The 19,330-nt window shown below is 41.8% G+C and overlaps 1 protein-coding gene and 1 pseudogene across 1 annotated transcript; one reads left to right on the top strand and one right to left on the bottom strand.

Moving 5' to 3' along the window:
- The first annotated feature begins 8,518 nt into the window (after positions 1-8,518).
- On the top strand, positions 8,519-9,457 carry Or2n1e (olfactory receptor family 2 subfamily N member 1E). Its single transcript, NM_001000267.1, has one exon. The coding sequence runs from the start codon at positions 8,519-8,521 to the stop codon at positions 9,455-9,457; it is 939 nt and encodes a 312-aa protein (NP_001000267.1).
- Positions 9,458-12,788: 3,331 nt separating this feature from the next.
- Positions 12,789-17,203, bottom strand: Kmt5c-ps1 (lysine methyltransferase 5C, pseudogene 1; annotated as a pseudogene).
- Positions 17,204-19,330: the final 2,127 nt, after the last annotated feature.

Below are 19,330 nucleotides of genomic sequence, written 5' to 3'. Positions count from 1 at the left end.
ATCCTACTTGATCGTGTTGTTTGTATTTTCTCCTTTTTGCTTTGTTTTGAGCCTGTTTGAGTATCAGGGTATTCCTAGATTCATATGACACATGTTTTAGTCTTCATTTCTCCTTAGTTAAATACTTTGAAGAACATTGGAAATGATTTGTGTCTTAAGATCTGTCGGAATTTATCAATAAATCAATCAGTCTTGATCTTAGTTATGTTGGCAGATTTACTGTTTTGCTCTCACTTTTATTGACCACTTTAGTTTTTCATTTTGAATCTTGCTTCAGCTTTGTCTGTTCATAGATGTGCTTTGGATTTCTTGAGGATTTTTCAACTTACAGGAAATTATATTTCTGCCTATTTTTATCTCTTTTCTTCTAATAATTTTGATATTTGTAGATCTTGTTTACTTAAACCTTTTATGTACCTTTATAGGTAATTTACTTATAGCACATTTGTATTTCTTTAAATGCAGATAAACAACAGCTCTAGTCTCATAACAGCATTCATTCTGTCCGTTTGGCTAATGTTACATTGTATGCCTTTTTTTTTTCATGTAATTTTATGAAAAATTAACTTACTTCCTAAATTCTTCAATAATAACACTCATCATTTAATGATATGTTGTTTAGTTGCCATGTTTAATATAATTTCTCCAGATGCTATATTTATTGATTATACTATATTCCATTATAATCTGATAAGATACAAGAGATTAATTCATTATTTATTTACATGCTGCTGGGTAGTGGGGTGAATGTCTGTAGTCCTAGTACTCACAAGGCAGAGGCAGGCAGACACTGAGGATGATGCCAGTCAGGGCTACAAAGAAAGTTCCAGAACATCCAGGGTTACATGGAGAAGCCCTGTCTTAGTAGGGGTAGGGACAAGCAAAAATAATAATAATAATAACAAACACAACAACAACAACCAAAAAAAAGCATGCTTTTTTCTGTTTGATTTAATAAGAATGTGTCTTTAGTGGGTTTTTTGCTTGTTTGCTTTCTGTGTCTTTGTTTTATTTTCTTTGCCTGAATGATCTGTCTATCATTGATAATGTAGTCACCCACTGTTATGTTAGAATCTGTTCATCTCTTTTGGTTCAATACTCCTTACTGAACGTGGATATGCCAACGTTCCCTGTATGATTCATTACTCATGAATTTTAGGCCCACCTTTTGGATTGTTTCTTTTATTAAGACAAAGGTAACCTTTTATCACTAATATTATTTGCTTTTATAATCCATTTCTCTTATAATTTTACTTTTATTCTGTTTGCTTTGGCCATTGGGATATGTTTGTTTTTTACGTTCTATGAATAATCGCTTCCTGTATCTCATTCCAGTCTGGTAGTCTCTGCCTTTTATTTTATTTTTTTTTTTTTTATTAACTTGAGTATTTCTTATATACATTTCGAGTGTTATTCCCTTTCCCGGTTTCCGGGCAAACATCCCCTTCCCCCCTCCCCTTCCTTATGGGTGTTCCCCTCCCAACCCTCCCCCCATTGCCGCCCTCCCCCCATAGACTAGTTCACTGGGGGTTCAGTCTTAGCAGGACCCAGGGCTTCCCCTTCCACTGGTGCTCTTACTAGGATATTCATTGCTACCTATGAGGTCAGAGTCCAGGGTCAGTCCATGTATAGTCTTTAGGTAGTGGCTTAGTCCCTGGAAGCCCTGGTTGCTTGACATTGTTGTACATATGGAGTCTCGAGCCCCTTCAAGCTCTTCCAGTTCTTTCTCTGATTCCTTCAACGGGGGACCTATTCTCAGCTCAGTGGTTTGCTGCTGGCATTCGCCTCTATATTTGCTGTATTCTGGCTGTGTCTCTCAGGAGAGATCTACATCCGGCTCCTGTCAGTCTGCACTTCTTTGCTTCATCCATCTTGTCTAATTGGGTGGCTGTATATGTATGGGCCACATGTGGGGCAGGCTCTGAATGGGTGTTCGTTCAGTCTCTGTTTTAATCTTTGCCTCTCCCTTCCCTGCCAAGGGTATTCTTTTTCCTCATTTAAAGAAGGAGTGAAGCATTCACATTTTGATCATCCGTCTTGAGTTTCGTTTGTTCTAGGGATCTAGGGTAATTCAAGCATTTGGGCTAATAGCCACTTATCAATGAGTGCATACCATGTATGTCTTTCTGTGATTGGGTTAGCTCACTCAGGATGATATTTTCCAGTTCCAACCATTTGCCTACGAATTTCATAAACTCGTTGTTTTTGATAGCTGAGTAATATTCCATTGTGTAGATGTACCACATTTTCTGTATCCATTCCTCTGTTGAAGGGCATCTGGGTTCTTTCCATTTTCTGGCTATTATAAATAAGGCTGCGATGAACATAGTGGAGCACGTGTCTCTTTTATATGTTGAGGCATCTTTTGGGTATATGCCCAAGAGAGGTATAGCTGGATCCTCAGGCAGTTCAATGTCCAATTTTCTGAGGAACCTCCAGACTGATTTCCAGAATGGTTTTACCAGTCTGCAATCCCACCAACAATGGAGGAGTGTTCCTCTTTCTCCACATCCTCGCCAGCATCTGCTGTCACCTGAGTTTTTGATCTTAGCCAATCGCACTGGTGTGAGGTGAAATCTCAGGGTTGTTTTGATTTGCATTTCCCTTATGACTAAAGATGTTGAACATTTCTTTAGGTGTTTCTCAGCCATTCGGCATTCCTCAGCTGTGAATTCTTTGTTTAGCTCTGAACCCCATTTTTTAATAGGGTTATTTGTTTCCCTGCGGTCTAACTTCTTGAGCTCTTTGTATATTTTGGATATAAGGCCTCTATCTGTTGTAGGATTGGTAAAGATCTTTTCCCAATCTGTTGGTTGCCGTTTTGTCCTAACCACAGTGTCCTTTGCCTTACAGAAGCTTTGCAGTTTTATGAGATCCCATTTGTCGATTCTTGATCTTAGAGCATAAGCCATTGGTGTTTTGTTCAGGAAATTTTTTCCAGTGCCCATGTGTTCCAGATGCTTCCCTAGTTTTTCTTCTATTAGTTTGAGTGTGTCTGGTTTGATGTGGAGGTCCTTGATCCACTTGGACTTAAGCTTTGTACAGGGTGATAAGCATGGATCGATCTGCATTCTTCTACATGTTGCCCTCCAGTTGAACCAGCACCATTTGCTGAAAATGCTATCTTTTTTCCATTTGATGGTTTTGGCTCCTTTGTCAAAAATCAAGTGACCATAGGTGTGTGGGTTCATTTCTGGGTCTTCAATTCTATTCCATTGGTCTATCTGTCTGTCTCTGTACCAATACCATGCAGTTTTTATCACTATTGCTCTGTAATACTGCTTGAGTTCAGGGATAGTGATTCCCCCTGAAGTCCTTTTATTGTTGAGGATAGCTTTAGCTATCCTGGGTTTTTTGTTATTCCAGATGAATTTGCAAATTGTTCTGTCTAACTCTTTGAAGAATTGGATTGGTATTTTGATGGGGATTGCATTGAATCTGTAGATTGCTTTTGGTAAAATGGCCATTTTTACTATATTAATCCTGCCAATCCATGAGCATGGGAGATCTTTCCATCTTCTGAGGTCTTCTTCAATTTCTTTCCTCAGTGTCTTGAAGTTCTTATTGTACAGATCTTTTACTTGCTTGGTTAAAGTCACACCGAGGTACTTTATATTATTTGGGTCTATTATGAAGGGTGTCGTTTCCCTAATTTCTTTCTCGGCTTGTTTCTCTTTTGTATAGAGGAAGGCAACTGATTTATTTGAGTTAATTTTATACCCAGCCACTTTGCTGAAGTTGTTTATCAGCTTTAGTAGTTCTCTGGTGGAACTTTTGGGATCACTTAAATATACTATCATGTCATCTGCAAATAGTGATATTTTGACCTCTTCTTTTCCGATCTGTATCCCTTTGATCTCCTTTTGTTGTCTGATTGCTTTGGCTAGAACTTCAAGAACTATATTGAATAAGTAGGGAGAGAGTGGGCAGCCTTGTCTAGTCCCTGATTTTAGTGGGATTGCTTCAAGTTTCTCTCCATTTAGTTTAATGTTAGCAACTGGTTTGCTGTATATGGCTTTTACTATGTTTAGGTATGGGCCTTGAATTCCTATTCTTTCCAGGACTTTTATCATGAAGGGGTGTTGAATTTTGTCAAATGCTTTCTCAGCATCTAATGAAATGATCATGTGGTTCTGTTCTTTCAGTTTGTTTATATAATGGATCACGTTGATGGTTTTCCGTATATTAAAACATCCCTGCATGCCTGGGATGAAGCCTACTTGATCATGATGGATGATTGTTTTGATGTGCTCTTGAATTCGGTTTGCCAGAATTTTATTGAGTATTTTTGCGTCGATATTCATAAGGGAAATTGGTCTGAAGTTCTCTTTCTTTGTTGTGTCTTTGTGTGGTTTAGGTATAAGAGTAATTGTGGCTTCGTAGAAGGAATTCGGTAGGGCTCCATCTGTTTCAATTTTGTGGAATAGTTTGGATAATATTGGTATGAGGTCTTCTATGAAGGTTTGATAGAATTCTGCACTAAACCCGTCTGGACCTGGGCTCTTTTTGGTTGGGAGACCTTTAATGACTGCTTCTATTTCCTTAGGAGTTATGGGGTTGTTTAACTGGTTTATCTGTTCCTGATTTAACTTCGATACCTGGTATCTGTCTAGGAAATTGTCCATTTCCTGAAGATTTTCAAGTTTTGTTGAATATAGGTTTTTATAGTAAGATCTGATGATTTTTTGAATTTCCTCCGAATCTGTAGTTATGTCTCCCTTTTCATTTCTGATTTTGTTAATTTGGACACACTCTCTGTGTCCTCTCGTTAGTCTGGCTAAGGGTTTATCTATCTTGTTGATTTTCTCAAAGAACCAACTTTTGGTTCTGTTGATTCTTTCTATGGTCCTTTTTGTTTCTACTTGGTTGATTTCAGCTCTGAGTTTGATTATTTCCTGCCTTCTACTCCTCCTGGGTGTATTTGCTTCTTTTTGTTCTAGAGCTTTTAGGTGTGCTGTCAAGCTGCTGACATATGCTCTTTCCTGTTTCTTTCTGCAGGCACTCAGCGCTATGAGTTTTCCTCTTAGCACAGCTTTCATTGTGTCCCATAAGTTTGAGTATGTTGTATCTTCATTTTCATTAAATTCTAAAAAGTTTTTAATTTCTTTCTTTATTTCTTCCTTGACCAGGTTATCATTGAGTAGAGCATTGTTCAATTTCCACGTATATGTGGGCATTCTTCCCTTATTGTTATTGAAGACCAGTTTTAGGCCGTGGTGGTCCGATAGCACGCATGGGATTATTTCTATCTTTCTGTACCTGTTGAGGCCCGTTTTTTGACCAATTATATGGTCAATTTTGGAGAAAGTACCATGAGGAGCTGAGAAGAAGGTATATCCTTTTGCTTTAGGATAGAATGTTCTATAAATATCCGTTAAGTCCATTTGGCTCATGACTTCTCTTAGTCTGTCTACATCACTGTTTAATTTCTGTTTCCATGATCTGTCCATTGATGAGAGTGGGGTGTTGAAATCTCCCACTATTATTGTGTGAGGTGCAATGTGTGTTTTGAGCTTTAGTAAGGTTTCTTTTACGTATGTAGGTGCCCTTGTATTTGGGGCATAGATATTTAGGATTGAGAGTTCATCTTGGTTGATTTTTCCTTTGATGAATATGAAGTGTCCTTCCTTATCTTTTTTGATGACTTTTAGTTGAAAATTGATTTTATTTGATATTAGAATGGCTACTCCAGCTTGCTTCTTCTGACCATTTGCTTGGAAAGTTGTTTTCCAGCCTTTCACTCTGAGGTAGTGTCTGTCTTTGTCTCTGAGGTGTGTTTCCTGTAGGCAGCAGAATGCAGGGTCCTCGTTGCGTATCCAGTTTGTTAATCTATGTCTTTTTATTGGGGAGTTGAGGCCATTGATATTGAGAGATATTAAGGAATAGTGATTATTGCTTCCCGTTATATTCATATTTGGATGTGAGGTTATGTTTGTGTGCTTTCATTCTCTTTGTTTTGTTGCCAAGACGATTAGTTTCTTGCTTCTTCTAGGGTATAGCTTGCCTCCTTATGTTGGGCTTTACCATTTATTATCCTTTGTAGTGCTGGATTTGTAGAAAGATATTGTGTAAATTTGGTTTTGTCATGGAATATCTTGGTTTCTCCATCAATGTTAATTGAGAGTTTTGCTGGATACAGTAACCTGGGCTGGCATTTGTGTTCTCTTAGGGTCTGTATGACATCAGTCCAGGATCTTCTGGCCTTCATAGTTTCTGGCGAGAAGTCTGGTGTGATTCTGATAGGTCTCCCTTTATATGTTACTTGACCTTTTTCCCTTACTGCTTTTAATATTCTTTCTTTATTTTGTGCGTTTGGTGTTTTGACAATTATGTGACGGGAGGTGTTTCTTTTCTGGTCCAATCTATTTGGAGTTCTGTAGGCTTCTTGTATGTCTATGGGTATCTCTTTTTTTAGGTTAGGGAAGTTTTCTTCTATGATTTTGTTGAAGATATTTACTGGTCCTTTGAGCTGGGAGTCTTCACTCTCTTCTATACCTATTATCCTTAGGTTTGACCTTCTCATTGAGTCCTGGATTTCCTGTATGTTTTGGACCAGTAGCTTTTTCCGCTTTACATTATCTTTGACAGTTGAGTCAATGATTTCTATGGAATCTTCTGCTCCTGAGATTCTCTCTTCCATCTCTTGTATTCTGTTGGTGAAGCTTGTATCTACAGCTCCTTGTCTCTTCTTTTGGTTTTCTATATCCAGGGTTGTTTCCATGTGTTCTTTCTTGATTGCTTCTATTTCCATTTTTAATTCCTTCAACTGTTTGATTGTGTTTTCCTGGAATTCTTTCAGGGATTTTTGCGATTCCTCTCTGTAGGCTTCTACTTGTTTATTAATGTTTTCCTGTGCTTCCCTAAGTGTGTTCATGTCTTTCTTGAAGTCCTCCAGCATCATGATCAAATATGATTTTGAAACTAGATCTTGCTTTTCTGGTGTGTTTGGATATTCCATGTTTGTTTTGGTGGGAGAATTGTGCTCCGATGATGGCACGTAGTCTTGGTTTCTGTTGCTTGGGTTCCTGCGCTTGCCTCTCGCCATCAGATTATCTCTAGTGTTACTTTGTTCTGCTGTTTCTGACAGTGGCTAGACTGTCCTATAAGCCTGTGTGTCAGGAGTGCTGTAGACCTGTTTTCCTCTCTTTCAGTCAGTTATGGGGACAGAGTGTTCTGCTTTCGGGCGTGTGGTTTTTCCTCTCTACAGGTCTTCAGCTGTTCCTGTGGGCCTGTGTCTTGAGTTCACCAGGCAGCTTTCTTGCAGCAGAAAAGTTGGTCTTACCTGTGGTCCCGAAGCTCAAGTTCGCTCGTGGGGTGCTGCCCACGGGCTCTCTGCAGCGGCAGCAACCAGGAAGACCTGTGCCGCCCCTTCCGGGAGCTTCAGTGCACCAGGGTTCCAGATGGTCTTTGGCTTTTTCCTCTGGCGTCCGAGATGTGTGTGCAGGGAGCAGTCTCTTCTGGTTTCCCAGGCTTGTCCGCCTCTCTGAAGGTTTAGCTCTCCCTCCCACGGGATTTGGGTGCAGAGAACTGTTTATCAGGTCTGTTTCCTTCAGGGTCCGGCGGGGTCCTGCCGCTCCTGGGCCCTCCCCCACGGGAGCCCAGAGGCCTTATACAGTTTCCTCTTGGGCCAGGGATGTGGGCAGGGGTGAGCAGTGTTGGTGGTCTCTTCCGCTCTGCAGCCTCAGGAGTGCCCACCTGACCAGGCGGTTGGGTTTCTCTCTCACCGGGTCTGGGAGCAGAGAGTCTCTGCCTTTTAATTGGAAGATTGAGATTATTAAGTCTGACTTAATTCTGAAAGGTATGTACGACTTCCTATTATGTTTATACAAATGTGTAATGTTTGGTTCTTCTGTAATCTTTATACTCATATTTATTACCTCACCATTGAGATGCATTCTTTTCTGTACATTCATAGTCATGGGGTTTTGTTGTTTTTGTTGTTGGTTTCTTTTAACCTGTGGGTAAAATTCTTGAAAGAATCTTCTGTAGCAGTGGCTTCATAATCAGAGATTTCTTTAGTGTTTAAAATGGATTTTTTTGTACTTTGCTTACAAAGACTAATTAGCTATTCTGGAAGGAGAAATGTAATATGGCACAAATTTTCATTAAGGAATTAAAGTACAGCATGCTTGGCTTTTAGGGTTTATATTATTAAAAGTAGAGTTTATCTTTTAATTTTTCTTATTAGTTAATTCATGCCTATGTGTGCTCTTGGGGGTCCACACAAGTACAGAAATGGGTATTTTATTCTCTGGAGCTGGAGATGTGGGTGGTTGTGCTACACTCATCACAGGTACTGGGAATACATGTTTGGTTTCCCAGAAAAACAGTAAGCGTTCTTCAGCCTTGAGTAATTTCTCCAGATCCCAACATCAACCAACTACGGTATTTCATGTATTTATCTTTGCATGTGACTGGCACTTCTCTCAGTTTCCAATAACTTTTCTTTACTTTATATATCTACCATTTTAAATTAACATGGCACTTCTAAACGGCAGGTAAAATATACCAAAGAAGAATGGCTGTATCCAATGAAAGCCACCCGAAAGAATTCATCCTCCTGGGCTTTGCTGACCACCCTTGGCTGGAACTCCCGCTCTTTGTTACTCTGCTGATCACGTACCCCATGGCTTTGATGGGGAACATCGCCATCATTCTGGTGTCCACCTTGGATCCTCGTCTCCACAGCCCCATGTATTTTTTTCTCAGAAATCTCTCCTTTCTGGACATGTGCTACACCACAAGCGTTGTGCCTCAGATGCTGTTTAACCTGGGAAGCTCCAGAAAAACCATCAGTTACGTTGGATGTGTTATCCAACTTTATATCTTCCACGTAATGGGTGGCACGGAATGTCTGCTTTTGGCTATCATGTCCATTGATCGCTACGTGGCTATCTGCAGACCTCTCCACTACACCCTCATCATGAGTCAGCGAGTGTGCGTCTTGTCAGTGTCTATTATGTGGCTGACTGGAGTGATCTTTGGTTTTTCAGAGGCTACACTTACATTACAATTGCCATTGTGTGGCCAATATAAACTGGATCACTTATTGTGTGAAATCCCCGTTCTCATAAAAACTGCCTGTGGGGAGAAGGAGTTTAATGAGCTGGCACTTTCTGTGGTGTGCATTTTCATACTGATTGTTCCTCTGTTCTTAATTCTTGCTTCTTATGTTAATATTGGTCGTGCAGTACTTAGAATTAAATCTTCTGAAGGAAGGAGGAAAGCCTTTGGGACATGTTCTTCTCATCTCATTGTAGTTTCTTTATTTTATGGTCCAGGCATGAGCATGTACCTTCAGCCTCCTTCCTCCATCACAAGGGACCAACCCAAGTTCATGGCTCTCTTTTATGCAGTGATAACTCCTACACTGAACCCCTTCATCTATACCCTAAGGAACAAGGATGTAAAGGGTGCCTTAAAAAAGCTACTGAGAAGCATTTTTAGTTCAAAGTGAAAATTCTTTGGTATCAAATGAAATAAATTAACAATTGTAGTAATTTTATATTGGTTTCTCTAATAATGGTCATATATTCCAGGTTCACAGATTATGGCCTTATTGCCAGGCTTTTCTCATTTCTAGTATCACAGCATTGTGAGTTTTGTTTATGAATTAGGATGAAATGTGTACAGATATCTGTGGGACCAGGTCAGGTTTGGGTGCAGGCAGAAACGAGAAGGATCCTGTCCCAGACTGCTCCTTAGTTCCTTTGTCCTGAGAGCTCCAGGTGGGTCACTCGGAGCAGAAGTGGTGGTCTTACCTCTGCTCTTAGGTGTGTCATGGATCCTGGAGACTGACTTTAGCTCTGAGGGGACCCACCTGGAGCTCTCTGGACGCAGGAACCTAGGAGCAGCACTCCTGCGGACTGACTTTCCGCCCCACAACATACTTACTGTGAATTTTTTAGTGAATATTTAGTGTTCAATCTGTCTCTTCTGATAAGTTTTTGTTTGATGTTAATTTGTCAGGTATTAAAATGGTCATACCTCATTGTTTCTTGGTTCTTGTTCATTTTCTCGGAATACCTTTTGTATCCTTTAACCCTGAGGTGATGGTTGTCCTTGATGACGAGTTGTGTTTCTTGGGTATAGTATAAAGATGGATTTTGTTTTCTGATCCAATATGCTATGTTAGTCTGTGTCATTTTATTGGGGAATTGAAATCGATATTGAGAGTTATTATTGAGGAGTGCTTATTAATTCCTATTTTTATCATTATAGTATGGTTTTCCTCCCTTCTTTTAATTTACTGTTTTGGGATTATTTCTTTTGTGTTCTTGGATATCTTTAACCTACTCTTCAGACTGAAGTTTTCCTTCTACTGCCTTCTATTCTGGACTGGTGGACAGAACTTTCTTAAATTTGTTTTATTGTGAAGTAATTTTCTTTCTATGTTGATTATGGTAGTTTTGGCATCTATGATTCTTCAGAGCCTGTAGAATATATGTCTCTGTGTTGGGAATTGGTTCTGCTCCTTTAATTGGGAATTTGCATGTCCAAACGTTGAAGGTCCTTGTCCTCAAATGGTTTTTGATTGATCAATAAAAATGCCAACGGCCGGGGCTGGGGATTTAGCTCAGTGGTAGAGCGCTTACCTAGGAAGCACAAGGCCCTGGGTTCGGTCCCCAGCTCCGAAAAAAAGAACCAAAAAAAAAAAAAAATGCCAACGGCCAATGGCTGGGAAAAGAAGGATGGAGTAGGATCTTTATATTTGCGCCGGCTAGGATGAAGGCGAGGGGAGGGGAGAAGCGAATCACCATGCTTTGGGGGACAAGAATGGGACATAAGAGCTGCAGGAGAGAAAGCCAATCACCCACGTAATAATTTGGGTAAGCAGCCAATGGCCACTTCACTGATTGGGTCTTGAGTAGCAGGGGAAAGTTTAGGACCAAGTCTCAGGTGTACTGGATGGGAACATTTGCCATTAGGGTAAATTTTAGGAGTGCCTCAACTTTGAGCTAATCACAGCATGTCAAAAATTAACTGGTGTGTATGTGTGTCTCCATTTACAAATCTAAGTATCTCCTGGGCAAGTGTATGAGTGTGACCCTCTGGGAGCCAAAGCCCAAACAACCACTAACTACATCCCTGCCCTTCAGTCTCTCCATTGAAAAGCTAGGTATTATTCTAATGGGCCTGCCTTTATTAGTGTCCTGTTTTTTTTCCCCACCACATTTAATATTTTTTCTTTTAATATCTTTTTAATATCTATTCTTTACACTTAATGTTTTGATTATTATGTGTTGTGGGGAGTTTTGCTTCTGTTGCTGTCTATCCAGTATTCCATATGCCTCAGGCATCTTGATAGGCATCTCTTTCTATAGATTAGAGAATTTTTCTTTTTACAGCTTTATTAAAAATATTTTAGGGCCAAGCAATGATGGTACCTACCTTTAATCCCAGTGCTTGGGAGGCAAAGGCTGATAGATCTCTGTGAGCTTGAAGCTAGCCTGGCCTACAGAGTGAGTTCCAGGACAGCCAGGGTTACACAGAAAAACCCTGTCTCAAAAAGTCAAAAGAAAATAGTTTCTGTGCCTTTAACCTGGGTTTCTTCTCCTTCCTATTATTTGTAGGTCTGTCCTTTTCATAATGTCCCAGATTTTCTGAAGCTTTTATCCCTGTGTCTTTTTAAAAAGGTTTTAAAATTTCTTTTGACTGAGCTATTCCTTTCTTTTTCCTTTATAATTTTGTCTTCTACTTCTTTTTTTTTAAGTGCTTACAATGTTTTAAAATTTAGGTTCTTCCAATCCCCCCAATCATACCCCATTCTGGTGTGGGGAGGAGAGGGAGCCTCCCCTAGACGCCAGTAGCATCAAGGATAGTACCATGAAAAAGATAAGATCACACCTGGCCTCCCTGAGACCCATGAGGCAGAGCCAAGGATGTGCCCCTGGGTAACACCTACCCTATCTGGATGTCTCTATCTCCATCAACTGAAGAGCTGAGGGCCAACTCACTCCCACCATGGGAGCAGCTCTGGGAAGGCAAACCCCCAAGTCAATTCCACCTCCTGATGCCTGGCCTTTTTGATTGTCGCCATGGAGTGGCTCCCACCCCCTTATGGCCTTGCTCTGTGGGGAGGAAGGGACTGAGCGGAGGGGGATGACTCCTACAGTTCTGAGGTTGGGGCAAGGATGGACATGGAAACATCAAATGGCCAAGGCTGCCTGCTGGGTTAGGGCTGACTCAGGGGTCAGCAGCCATAGAGCAACAAGGATCAACTCTCTAGGGGTGTCCCAAACAACACACTTCCAGGATCAGACCTGGGCTAAGGGTCAGTTCCCTCCTTCCTTTCTGGAGGGGTCCAAGACAGAGAGACTCTGAACTCCATACCAGGCTCCCTGTAAGCAGCCCATCATGGCTCACCACTATTGATATCCAGATCAATAGAACCATGACTGACCACTAGGCAGAGGTGCTTAGGTGGGCAGAAAGGGACAAAGGCAAGGGCCTGCTTAGGGATGAGGGGTGGGAACAGGACCTTGGCTCCCAGCAGAGGCAGGAGCAGCTGGTAAGGCTGGGACTAGGTGGGTAAGTTCCACATGCACCACAGAAGGTAGCTCATAGAGCCGGGCCCTGTAGCAGTCCTGTTGTGGAGTCCAGCAGGTCTCAGGAGCAGGTGTAGGGTCACCATGGCCTCAGCCTGTAGTCGGCAGTGGGGACCACACCTTCCACATCAGTGTAGGGAGACACAGGCAGTGTGGAGGACAGGGGGCAATGAAGCCTTGTGCAACCTGAAGCGATGTCAGCAGCTTCTGGGGACATACTCTGGGCTGGGACTGAGTATGTCACCTGGATCCAGAGGGGTAAGTAGTCCAAGAGGAAGCTGGCAGGCAGCAGGCATGGGGCCTGTCAAGCAGCACCTTCCTACAGGCAGTATTCCCATCTGAGGGCACAAACTTGCAGTTGGGCTTGCAGTCATGGTTGATGATGGCAGCCGGGCCAAGCCGCAGGTGGGCAATCCTTTTTCAGGTGGAGTACATGATGCTGAAGTCGTTCTTGCCAGCCCTAAGCAGGTATTCATCCTCTTCACACAGCTCCGCAATGCAGCCCACCAGCAGCTCCAGCTTCTCATTCTTCCCAGCGTGGGTAGACACAATCTTGGTCCCATTGGTCTCCGTGGAGTGGCGGGTGCAGGGTAACGTGGTGAAGCCACTCTCAAGGAGGAAGGCGTGGAGATAGCAAAAAGAATGTGGGTCTTGAGGGAAGCCTCCTGCTGAGAGGTGTGGTTCTGGGTTCTGGAAGTAGTGAGCCATCCAGCCTCCATGTCCAGTTGCCTTAGAAACATTTCCAATGCTGAGTGAGGTGGTGTTGTTTGTTGCCGCACGGTGAGCATAGGGGTGACATTCATTTTATGGGTGCAGAAGCCGAGGTAGGGGGTCGAGAACAAGGCTGGTAGCCAGGTCATCATTCTCGCACAGTTCTCGGTCTGTCACTCGGTCACGCCCCGTGGTGCTTTAAAATCCATGCTGCTGCTAGCACAGAACAGGGCACAGGGATGTGCTACTCAGAAGCCACATGGGTGTCAGTGCACATAAAGCCCACCTTGCCAAGTGCACATGTAGGAGGCAGGTCCCTGAGAGTGAGAGGGGAGTCTGCCTGTGCTCCACGGGTGTGTTGTCCTGTATTTCTTTAAGGGAGTTATGAACCAAGAGGTCAGGTTCTAGAGGGTAAAGGTGGTCTTGGATCAGAGGTTCCTGCTTGCAGAATACAGAAGGACAAAGGAGTAAGTCTGGACAGACCAGAATGGTGGATAGAGAGAAGAATAAAGAAGACAGGTGTCTGACGAGAGCGGGAGGAGGCGGTGGGTGGAGGAGGAGGTGCAGGTGAGATGCTGAGGTGCAGTTCTGGGACCCGACCTCTAAGCCCCTCTTGGCCCCTGTGATGTAGTTGTATCCATTGTGGCTGGAGTTCTTGTGATCTGTTGATTTCTACATTGGGTACAGTTGTGATTTTCTGTGATGGTCTTCATTTGTGAGGCTTACTTCTGAACTTTTTGGTTGACTGAATTTTTCATTTCTAGTTTTATTCCAGTTTGGCTTTTTTTTAAGTGATTTTTTTGTTAAACTCTATTTTTATATCTCGAATCATTTTCATTATTCCACTTTACTGTTAGCTTTTGTTTTCATGGTCTTCAATTAAACATTTGTTCATATCCTCTTTGAGGTCCTTGAATGTATTCCTAATTGCTATTTAGAAGTCCTTGTCTTGGACTTTAACTAAATTGCTTTTTTGGGGGCCTATTACAAAAAGGTTGCTGGCTCCTCGAGCCACATTGTATTGGCTGTTCTTGTTTTTGTGTTGTGATCTAGGCATCTGGAGTTATGATGTTTGAAATGTTCCTTGATGTAGACATCTGTTTTCATATTTTTGGATGGGTATTCTATTCTCGGTTGCTGTTGCCCACTCTGGGTTAAGACAAACTATGGCAGTAATGGAATCAGTGAGTCTCAGCCAAGTGTGGTGTCTGTAGGTTCCCTGGTAGAAATCTGTCCTGCCAATTGTCATGGAGTCACAATGGAATGGAGATGGGCTAGAAGAAAAGGCTAAGAGAGGTGTTGGGGGAATTGCTAAGGAGACCCTGAGTATGTACCAAGAGGGAAAAGGTGGGCTTGCACCAGAGGTTCCTGCTTGCAGAATACAGAAGGGCAGAGAGTAAGTGTGGAGAGACCAGAATGGTGGACAGGAAAAATAAAGGTCACCTTCCTGTGACCCCGACAAATCTTTTAAAAGTGTGTCTCTGGTAGAAAGTAATTCTGAAGTTCACTAGAATCACAATGTAGTGGAAATGTCCTAAAATGTAAGGCTAAAAGGGTTCTCAGGGAAGAACTTGGGGACCTTGTAATTTGGCTGTTATATTCCTTTCACCTCCTCTTTTGCACTGTTCTCTCAGACATAAATACAGGAACCGTGATGTAGTTGTATCCATTGTGGCTAGAGTTCTTGTGATCTGTTGATTTCTGCATTGGGTACAGTTGTGGTTTTCTGTGATGGTCTTCATTTGAGCTAAAAGTTTTTGGAACCAGGAACTTCAGAAATATGAGAATTTGGGGAACTTGTCTTGGAATTGGAGTCCCTCGCTCAATATAATATTGTTGAGGCTTATCCATTTGTCCACAGTTTTCATTATTTCGCTTTTCTTTGCAGCTGAATAATATCCTGTTGTGTGTATGTACCATATTTTTCACTCTTCTCTCATATGTTAAAGGATATTTAAGTTGTTTTCATTTCCTGTCTATTGTGAACAGGGAAGCAAAACAACATTGCAAAGCAGTTATCAGTGGAGTCGCATGTCAAGTTCTTTGGTCATTTGCTCAGGAATGGCTTCATCACATGACAGATCTAGTTTTAGATTTTCTGAGAATTCCCCGAAATGATTTCCAGAGTGACAACACCAATTTGTATTCCCACCAGCAGTGAATGAGGGTCCCTCTCTTTCTGCAGCTTCACCAGCGTTTGTTGAAAGTCGTTATGCTATTTTAGCCATTCTGACTGGGGCAAGGTGAAATCTCAAGGTTGTTTGAATTCGAATTTTGCTAATTGCTAAGGATGATGAACCTTAGTATTTGCTAGCCAGTTTTGTTCCTTTTACTGAAAACTGGTTTAGTCCTTAGCTTATTTTAAATTGGTTCACTTGTTTCCTTGACTCTTAGTTTTTTTTTTAAATTCTTTGTGTATCTGAATATTAATTCTCTGTAGCTTATAAAAGATACCCTTTTGCAACACACCTTTCCATCCTTTGAAGCTTACATTTTCCTGCCCTTCTCTTTCAAGAGATTCCCTGAGCTTTATATAGCATGATATTGATGTTCCATTTAGGGCCAAGCACCCCGCCACCGCTTATTTTGTATTTAGAAGGCAATTTGATCATATGCTTATTTATAATAGAATAGTATCTTAGCTACTGACAAAGTACTGTGACTAAGGCAACTTATGAAAAGAAGGATTTCATCAAAGAATTGTTTACAGTTTTGGAGGGTGAATATATGTCATCATGGCGGGGAACATAGCAGGCAGGGTGGCGTGGTGCTAAGCAGTAACTGAGAGCTAAAATCTTGAGACAACAACCAAGAGGCAGAGAACAAAGAAGGGGGAGGGAGAGAAGGAGAGAAGGAGGGAGGGAGGGAGGGAGGGAGGGAGGGAGGGGGAGAGAAGGAGGGAGGGAGGGGGAGAGAAGGAGGGAGGGAGGGGGAGAGGGGGAGAGGGAGGGAGGGGGAGAGGGAGAGACAGAGAGAGGGAGAGACGGAGAGAGGGAGAGAGTGAGGGGGAGAGGGAGAGAGGGAGAGATGGGTGTGGGATTTTAATAATTGGGAATGGTGTACAACTTGAAATCTCAAAGCCCACTTCAAGTGACCTCCTCCAAGGCTACAACTCTTAATTCTTTCAAAAACAGTTTTACCATCTGGGGACCAAGCATTCAAACACATGAACCTCTGGGAGCCATTCTCTTCAAACCACTATAAATAGTAATTGCTTCCCCTCTAGGGTCTGTGCTTCTTCCACTCTGTCTAGCTCAGCTCCAGGTTGATATCCCCATGCTTTGCAACCGAAGTGTGTGGAGTTATCATCAACCGGATCACAGATTCTTTTTCAGGGTTTTTTGGTTATTGTTGTTGTTGCTGCTGTTTATGTTGGGAGATTATGCAGAATAATGTTGTACCATTATGGTCAGAAGTGGAATTTCTTTCACAAAGTATAAAATGTGTTGATTTATTAATCTTTGTTTCATATTTTCTAATTTTTATGATATCCTCAGAAATATTATAGTCCTGTCATGGTTATAAGCATATTTCACCATGCAACTTTCATAATGTCACTTTTATGTTGTTTTTATTTCTCTGAAGAATAAGATATCTGTTTTATTTTTTCAAGTAGTTGAACTAATGCATTTATTTAGAAAAAAAAATCTACCTTTTCACCTAGTCAGAAATGCTACTTTATCAAATGGGAAGTTTTGACACATATCTCTATGTATACACTATTTTTCTATTATGAAACCTCCTGTTAACATGAGATTCTTTCATAATTAATCTTTTCCCTTAAAAAGTGACTCTGTTGAACAAGGAAATACTTTCCCATATTAAATAATTTATAACATAAGGAAGAGATTTCTGGAACTAATTTAGTCTAGAACCATGATTTGCAATCACACATCTGCTTAAATTGGTCAAAATGTTCCGGAGACTTTTACTTACCTGGCCATGAAAATACATTTCTTAAAATTTTCATAGAAGTTGTGTTATGCAGACTGTAGGACCAAGTGGAACTTGTTTGAGATAACCCTGGGGGACGCTTAGGAAAGTGCTTTTGTTTGTCACCTTATTGTTGTAAATCAGGCATGTTAACAGCCTACCTTTTAACAATTCAACAAAAGCAGCCAATGTCATCACCTGCTGCCACCAGGTGTGGTGCATTTCCACTGTTGCCATGAGTTGCACATTTTCCTGTGTGACATGCCCACCCTTGTCGGCTCATATATGTTGTCTCAGCATTTGTGAAGTTGAGTCTCTAGAACCACAAGCTTAAGATCAGACTGGGCTGTATATGGGGGATCCATCCCATACAGAGACACCAAACCCAGTCACTATTGGGGATGCCAATAAATGCAGGCTGACAGTACCCTGATATAGCTGTCCCCTGTGAGGCTCTGTGAGAGCATGACAAATACAGAGGCAAATGCTCGCAGCCAACCATTGAACTGAGAGTGGGGTCCCCAATGGAGGAGTTAGAGAAAGGAATGAAGGAGCTGAAGGGTTTGCAACCCCATAAGAAGAACAACAATATCAACCAACCAGACCCCCAGAGCTCCCAGGGACTAAACCACCCTCCCAAGAGAACACAGGGATGGACCCATGGCTCCATCCGCATATGTAGCAGAGGATGGTCTTGTTGGTCATCAATGGCCCTTGGTCCTATGAAAGCTCGATGCCTTAGTGTAGGGGAATGTCAGGGCGGGGAAGAAGGAGGGAGTTGGTGGGTGAGTAAGGGAGCACCTTCATAGAAGCAGGGGGAGGAGAGATGGGATATCGGATTTCCGGAGGGAAAACTAAGAAAACAGAAAATATTTAAAATGTAAACTAAAAAATATCCAATAAAAGAAAAAAAAAAAAGTCAGACTGGGCTACTATTTTTCTGTCCCAGCCTTTGGTAACTTCTTAGCTTATGTGACATCAATTTCTGTTTCTGAATTTAGAAATGGGTGATATTATACAGTATTTGTCCATCTCTACTTCATCCACATTGTCAGGCGTATGTTTTAGGTCATATGATTATTTGTAGATGCTTGGCCTAGGGAGTGGCACTATTTGGAGGTCTGGCCTTGCTGGAGTGGGTGTGACACTGTGGGTGTGGGCTTTAAGACTCACATCCTAGATGCCTGGAAGCCAGTCTTTCACTATCAACCTTCAGATGAAGATGTAGAACTCTCAGCTCTGCCAACGCCATCCCTGCCTGGATGCTGCCGTGCTCCCATTTGATGATAATGGACTGAACTTCTGGACCTATAAGCCAGCCCCAATTAAATGTTGTCCTTATAAGACTTGACTTGGTCATGGTAGTGTCTGTTCACAGCAGTAAATCCCTAACTAAGACAGAAGTTGGTATCAGGGATTGAGGTATTGCTGTGATACGCCTGACCATGTGTTCATTTGGCAGAATGTGGATTTTGGGACTTTGGATTTGGAAATAAGTAGAATGCTTTAAGCGGGAATTAATGAGATATCCTAGTAGGAATAAGGAAGACTTTGTTTCGCAGGATGATTTGAACTGTGAAAGCCTGGCTCTAGAGGTTTCAGAGGAGAAGAATTTTAGTATATGGCCTAGAGACTGTTCTTGTGGCAGAAGAAGTCTTTGTTGAAGGAAGTGGCTACTCTTTGCCATCATCCAAAGTATCTGCCTGAAGTTAAGGTGAAGAGACTCAGATTAACTGCATTGACAAAGAAAGTCTCAGAAATATGCCCATCATAGACTGTTCTCTGGTTAAGTTTCATGAAGAGCATTTTAAACAAGCATAGCAAGTTCATAAAGGAAAGATATAAAAGAGTATTAAAGGGGCATGAGGAATTGAAATGGAGCTGAATCCTGTGTTCAAGGATATTAAATTGAACTAAGGAAGTGGTGACCTTGGGTCAAGATACCACCCAGCTAAATTTACCTCCAGGCATGGTAGCCTTTATTCCAGGAGGTAAAGACAAGCAGATCTCTGAGTTCAAGGCCAGCGTAGAACAGAGCAAGTTCTAGGTGAAGTAAAACTTAAGTCCAGGCTTGGTGGACCACACTTTTAATCCAGTGCTTAGGAGAAAGGCATGCAGATCTCTGAGTTCAAAGTCAG

The sequence above is a fragment of the Rattus norvegicus genome, chromosome 20 (assembly GCF_036323735.1).
Source record: "Rattus norvegicus strain BN/NHsdMcwi chromosome 20, GRCr8, whole genome shotgun sequence".
Classification (NCBI taxonomy): Eukaryota; Metazoa; Chordata; class Mammalia; order Rodentia; family Muridae; genus Rattus; species Rattus norvegicus.
Note: the sequence above shows the minus strand (reverse complement) of the source record. Positions and strands in the feature narration are given on the sequence as shown.

Excerpts from the sequence above, each read along its gene's own strand:
- Or2n1e (NM_001000267.1), top strand. The coding sequence starts at position 8,519 with ATGGCTGTATCCAATGAAAGCCACCCGAAAGAATTCATCCTCCTGGGC.